The following is a 5,540-nucleotide window of genomic DNA, read 5'->3' as shown; positions in this document are numbered from 1 at the left end:
TAGGTCCTGAATAGCAATAATTTTGTTTTAGGCTCTTACAATAGGATATATATATATATATATAGAAATATTCGAATATGGTTTGGCTAAAAAGAAATTAGAAATCTGTGTTGAACTATCACTACCACAAGTGTACTGTCTTGAAACCAAACATAAAATAAGAATCTGTGTGCACCACCAAAACTGAAGGGTCCATGTCACAGAAGTCAGTCAAAGGTGTTAGACCTGCCAATGCCAACTAGACAATTTCAATTCCATTGATGAGTCATATCATCAAGTTCATATCCAACCTGGAAGTTTTAATGGATCAAAGAAAAGAAAATAGACCCAAATCTGATTTTCATTTGCTGAGCATCACAATTAATCTTGCTGTTGGATATATATATATATATATATATATATATATATATATATATTCTGCAAATGCCAAACCCTCTAAAGCTATATATTATAGCTTAATATTAATTTCTGTTAACAACATTATTTCAGCAATAAAAACAGTAATCTCAAACACGTCTTATAATTCTGTGGAAGCTAAAAAACAGCTTTCATATATGTAAGGCCATATCTACTCATTGCTCTTCAACCACAAAACTTGGCTAACGCGTTGCTATCAATATTCAATGTCGTTTTGCTTAATCAATTAATAATGACAAACACAAAGTCGCGGCATTAACTTGAAGTTAAGAAATATATATATATATATATATATCTTGAAATTTCATGAAGAGGAAATCACATTAATTAATTGTTTTATAATTTCATGAACAAGAATACTTTTCTTCTTGTTCAAAAACCAAATAATATTTTAGATATAATTTTTAATTAAAATGAAAGTTGAACTCATAATCTACATTGATTCGTGGGCTGCAAAGTAAAAGTCTAACCAAAAAAAAAAAAAAAAATTTACTATTATTAAATTTAGAAAAGCTTCAATCAAAAAAGAAAAAAGAAAATTCAGATAAGGAATTTGACATGAAGATGATCGAGTAATAATATCGAAAAGAAACAAGAGAGTTTCACATGCAAGTTAACATCAAACGATAGTATTTGTTGAAGATAATAATTGAAGAAATTAACTTTTTTTGAAGGCACACGAGTGGGTGAAGCAGCAACAGCAGGAAATGGACCCTTGATGTTGATAATGTATAGGTTCGTGAACGTGGGGTTGGCCAACCTATGTATGGACACTCCCTTACCTAATGCCCTACGTTTCAAATCATGTTCTTCCTTCCCCTTCTTTTATCTATTTCACTCAATAAAATTTAATTTTCTTGTTAATAATCCTTTTTTAAAGGAGTGAAAAAAAAATTCTCAAAATATATTTTGAGTTGAACTTGAGACTTTCGAGTTTTTCGAGCACTGTGTTAATTATTTGTTCTTCTTAGGTAATTCCAACTTAAATTTTTGGTTTGGTCCTTGATAAGATATTATACACATGCATTACGAATAATGATAATTAGATATTGTTAAGAAGATTTAATTAGTATCCAATAAAAATACAAAAACGACGGAGTAAATAATTTTTATCCTAGTGGTCAGAAACAGAAAAATAATAAGTCAGGGTCTGACCATGTTATCCCACGTGTCATGTACCCCACAATCCATTAATAAAAAATTTCTCAGAGCCAAAACTTCTAGCCCCACATGGCCATACCATGCCCATTCTCCAACAGCCATGAGGACCCAATAACCCACATGGGTATGTTTCCTGATCTTTTTCCTCTCTTCTAAGCAATCAACGATCCTGATTTCACTCCCTCAACCTCCCAAAACTCATCTTGACCGTTCCCACTTAAAAATCTCTCAAAAAAGTCTTCCATATGGGCGGCTGTGCTTGTCCCACTCTTGTCCCCTAAATCCATAGAAAAGTTGCCTCAAAGGTGCTGTTATTGCTACCGACAGCTTAGCTTGCCTTTGTCCATAATTCATGCATTTAGACTTTAGAGGTTAAAAATTAACCCTTTTTTCTTTATCTTTATCATATAGTCTATAAAATACACTTGTTCCCATTCAAAGCTCCACCTCAAAAGCAAACTCTTCCTCCTCTCCCTACAAAGAAAGAATCAAGAACAAGAAACAAGAAAAGGAAAATGGAAGGTGGTGTTGCATATGAGAATGATCTGAACCTGAAAGCAACCGAGCTGAGATTAGGGTTACCAGGAACTGAAGGCCAAGCAGTTTCTTGTACCAGAAACAACAAGAGGCCATTGCCGGAGACTAGAGAAGAAAATGGAGCTACAGAGAAAATTGATACTTCAAATAATGACTCAGACTCCCCTCCAGCCCCTAAGTAAGTAATAGCAGATGCAATATTTATCTGCAAGAAAATAGAACAAGCTATTTAATATATTTATATGTAGCTTTTATTGATGTTTTGTTATGCTATGCAGAGCACAGATAGTTGGATGGCCACCGATCCGATCCTACAGGAAAAATAGCTTGCAGACGAAGAAAACTGAAGCAGAATCTTGTGGGATGTATGTGAAAGTGAGCATGGATGGAGCTCCATATCTTAGAAAGATTGACCTTAAAGTTTATAAAGGTTATGAAAAACTCCTCAAGGCTTTGGAGAATATGTTCAAGTTCACCATGGGTGAATACTCAAAAAGAGAAGGCTACAAAGGATCAGAATTTGTTCCTACTTATGAGGATAAAGATGGTGATTGGATGCTTGTTGGAGATGTTCCATGGGAGTAAGTATTTTTCTTTTCCTTTCCTTGATTTTTCTCGAAAGATCTTTTACCTTTTTCTATTTATGTTTTAATTTCTAGGTACTAAATATATATATATTTTTTTGTTTTAATTCAGAATGTTCATGTCATCTTGCAAAAGATTAAGAATTATGAAAGGATCAGAAGCAAGAGGTTTGGGTTGTGGAGTATGAGAAACCTAAACAAGCCATATAAGGAGAAAAGAAAGGACAAGATTTTTGTCTCTTCCTATGAAGAGAGAAAATCTGTTTAGCTTGTGTTCTCCAAGAAGAAACTTAATCTGAATTTCTGGGTCGCTTTTTGGACAGACTGCTCTGCAACTGGACCCGGAATTTCAGACGGGGAAAAAACGAGTGAAACTTAACAGTTCATTTTCCTAGAATGTGGGAACAAGATATTTGGTGGTTTGAGGCATCTATGCTGTTATTTTGTTGGTCCTTCCAATTTAATCTCTCATCAAACCAGAACTGCTAATAGGAAGATGATATTATTTGTTCTAGAGCAATTATGTAAATGGAAAAAAAAAAAAAAAAAAAAAAAGAAAGGCAAGGAAATTAAAGATAGGAGCATCCAAGTTTTGGTTTTGTAGTATTTTCTAATACAATACTATAAAAATTATATAGTACCAAATTGTGTTTTTACAAGTTCTTACAAGTCTGCCATTTTTTTTTCTTGTTCTGTATTTTCTAATATTATTGTTTAAATTTATGGTTCTTGTTTTGGGTTATTGACTATAGAAAAAGATATTTAAATACAAGCTGAGGGTTCAGAGATTAGCATGCACACACGAGAAATATGTCATCTCATTAAGATTTGGATGTTCAAGAAATACATAACAGTATCTCTTAGGGTTGTCTACCAAATTATTCTTTGTCTGAAATTCGATTGAAACCCTTTCACTTTTTACCCACCCAACATATAAATAATTCGAAGTGTCATTTTTTTTTTGAAAAAAGAATTATATGCACACCCACAAGCTTCCAATCGTTCGATGCAAATATTTACTCTCATCGGATGGTTGTAAAATTGTGCAGATAAATATTTTCCTAACTCAAATCCAACCATACAATGTGGGGCCTCAATGAAATATGATCAAGCTTTTCTTTAGAGATAGGAAGCATCAAGATTCAATGTAATACTCTTTCAAAAAAAAAAAAAAAAAAAAAAAGATTCAATGAATAACTGAGAATACATCAGAGGGGAAAGTGATGGCTTGTCGATGTTATCTTTGATTTAAAAAATAATGCAAGACTCATAAATAAAGATGTCCCACAGAAAAAGGCAAAGCAACAATGAAAAGGATGAAATTTAACCTTTAGATTATTCCTCTTGTGTTTGGTTCTTAGAAGTTACAAGAGAATTCATAAAAATAGCGAGAGACAAAAAATGAAAGAAACAACATAGGATTCTTCAGGGGAAAAAAAATGTTAAAAAGGGCAAAAAAAAAAAAAAAAAAATTCCCCTTTGCTTACTACTTTCTTAACCATTTTGCAAGTGAAATGAAAACTTGAAGCTGTACATTTCACCAATATATATATATATATTTTTCCTTTTTTTCCATAAAAACTAGAGCATCAAAGGATGGAAAACAAGATCCTGAGAAAATCTCATTCAAACAGTTAGATCTAAACAGCCAAAGCATCCAGTCAATCACTGACAAAAAATGAAGTTACTGTAATTATTAATTCAAAGCCTGAATCCATTTGATTTTCCCTAAATGAATGAATTATTGTGTCCAATGTCAAACAAAGAATAGTATTAGAATAGCCAAACCACATCATGAATCATATCAGTCTTTTATTAATCAAAAGTTATGGCCCCAAAATATTCAATGACAATTCTCACCTCCAAAGGAAACTTAGATTTAAAAAAAAAATGGGGAACATAGCCAAACAATAACTCATCTTTAATATTTTTCATGTGTATGGTGGTATTCAGAGATTTTCCACAGAGTTCTTTTGGTGACTAGGGCTTCAGGATTTGTCATTAGTGTGTGAACTAAGAGGGAAAAAGGTGCTTAATAATCTATCAGGTTTTCTCACAAAAAGAAAAGAAAAAGGTTTCAAGTTGAACTTCTTTTAGCAAAGAAATATTCACATCTCTTATCACTTTATGTTGTTTTCTACAGCATAATAGATTGACAACAAAAGTTATGTTGGGAATAGTGAAGACCAAAAAAGGTGCAAATGACACATGATACATGGTGAAGATTCTATAGCGATGCGGGGAGAGGGAGAGAATGTGTTTGTGTAATAGTCATGGTCAATAGTCAGAAATTAACAAGCAACAGCGGCTGTTCTTGACATTAAGAAGCATTCACCGCTAAATTAGATTACTCTCTAAGATAAAATTCAAAGAGAACAGTCTCATTCAGAAAATCTATATTACGAAGTTCCACTGCAAGTGAAAATGTTGGTTTGGTAGAACTACCCTTCTACACAGTAAAAAGATGTATTTCTAAAGCATTGCTCTGTTTTTGGCGGACAAATTTTCTGTTGTTATTGTAGTTTTGTTGTCCTTTCTAAAGAAGTTGCTTTTTTGGATATGGTTACCTAAAAAATATGCTCTAACTAAAGTTGATACCTAATTGGTGCGGCTTTGAGTTGGTATTAATTAAAAACTTTGATTAGGGAAATCTTATCGAGCAAAGGGAAGATATTTAGGGTTTTGTGAACATTTTTTTGTCTGATAGTCTTTTGGCAAAAGGGTGATCAATTGGGAACCACATGCCATAAAGCAAATGCATCTTTTACAAAAAAAATCGGTTCCAAGTTTACAAGATAAAAAATATCAACAGATTTAAAATTCTATGTCCTGACTTATGCT

The 5,540-nt window shown here is 32.6% G+C and overlaps 1 protein-coding gene across 1 annotated transcript; it reads left to right on the top strand.

Annotated features, from left to right (window-relative positions):
- Positions 1-1,972: 1,972 nt before the first annotated feature.
- On the top strand, positions 1,973-3,358 carry LOC105632082 (auxin-responsive protein IAA4). Its single transcript, XM_012214368.4, has 3 exons — positions 1,973-2,293; positions 2,394-2,696; positions 2,812-3,358. Exons 1-3 carry the CDS (start codon positions 2,094-2,096, stop codon positions 2,885-2,887), a joined length of 579 nt encoding a protein of 192 aa, XP_012069758.3. The 5' UTR covers positions 1,973-2,093; the 3' UTR covers positions 2,888-3,358.
- The last annotated feature ends 2,182 nt before the right edge of the window (positions 3,359-5,540 follow it).

The sequence above is a fragment of the Jatropha curcas genome, chromosome 7, assembly GCF_041381405.1.
Source record: "Jatropha curcas cultivar XTBG-Jc1 chromosome 7, XTBG_Jcur_1.0, whole genome shotgun sequence".
NCBI classification, from domain to species: Eukaryota; Viridiplantae; Streptophyta; class Magnoliopsida; order Malpighiales; family Euphorbiaceae; genus Jatropha; species Jatropha curcas.
This window is presented reverse-complemented; position numbering and strand designations above follow the sequence as displayed.

Excerpts from the sequence above, each read along its gene's own strand:
- LOC105632082 (XM_012214368.4), top strand. The coding sequence starts at position 2,094 with ATGGAAGGTGGTGTTGCATATGAGAATGATCTGAACCTGAAAGCAACC. Across the intron at positions 2,294-2,393 it reads GACTCCCCTCCAGCCCCTAA|AGCACAGATAGTTGGATGGC; the intron begins GTAAGTAATAGC and ends TATGCTATGCAG. Across the intron at positions 2,697-2,811 it reads GTTGGAGATGTTCCATGGGA|AATGTTCATGTCATCTTGCA; the intron begins GTAAGTATTTTT and ends GTTTTAATTCAG.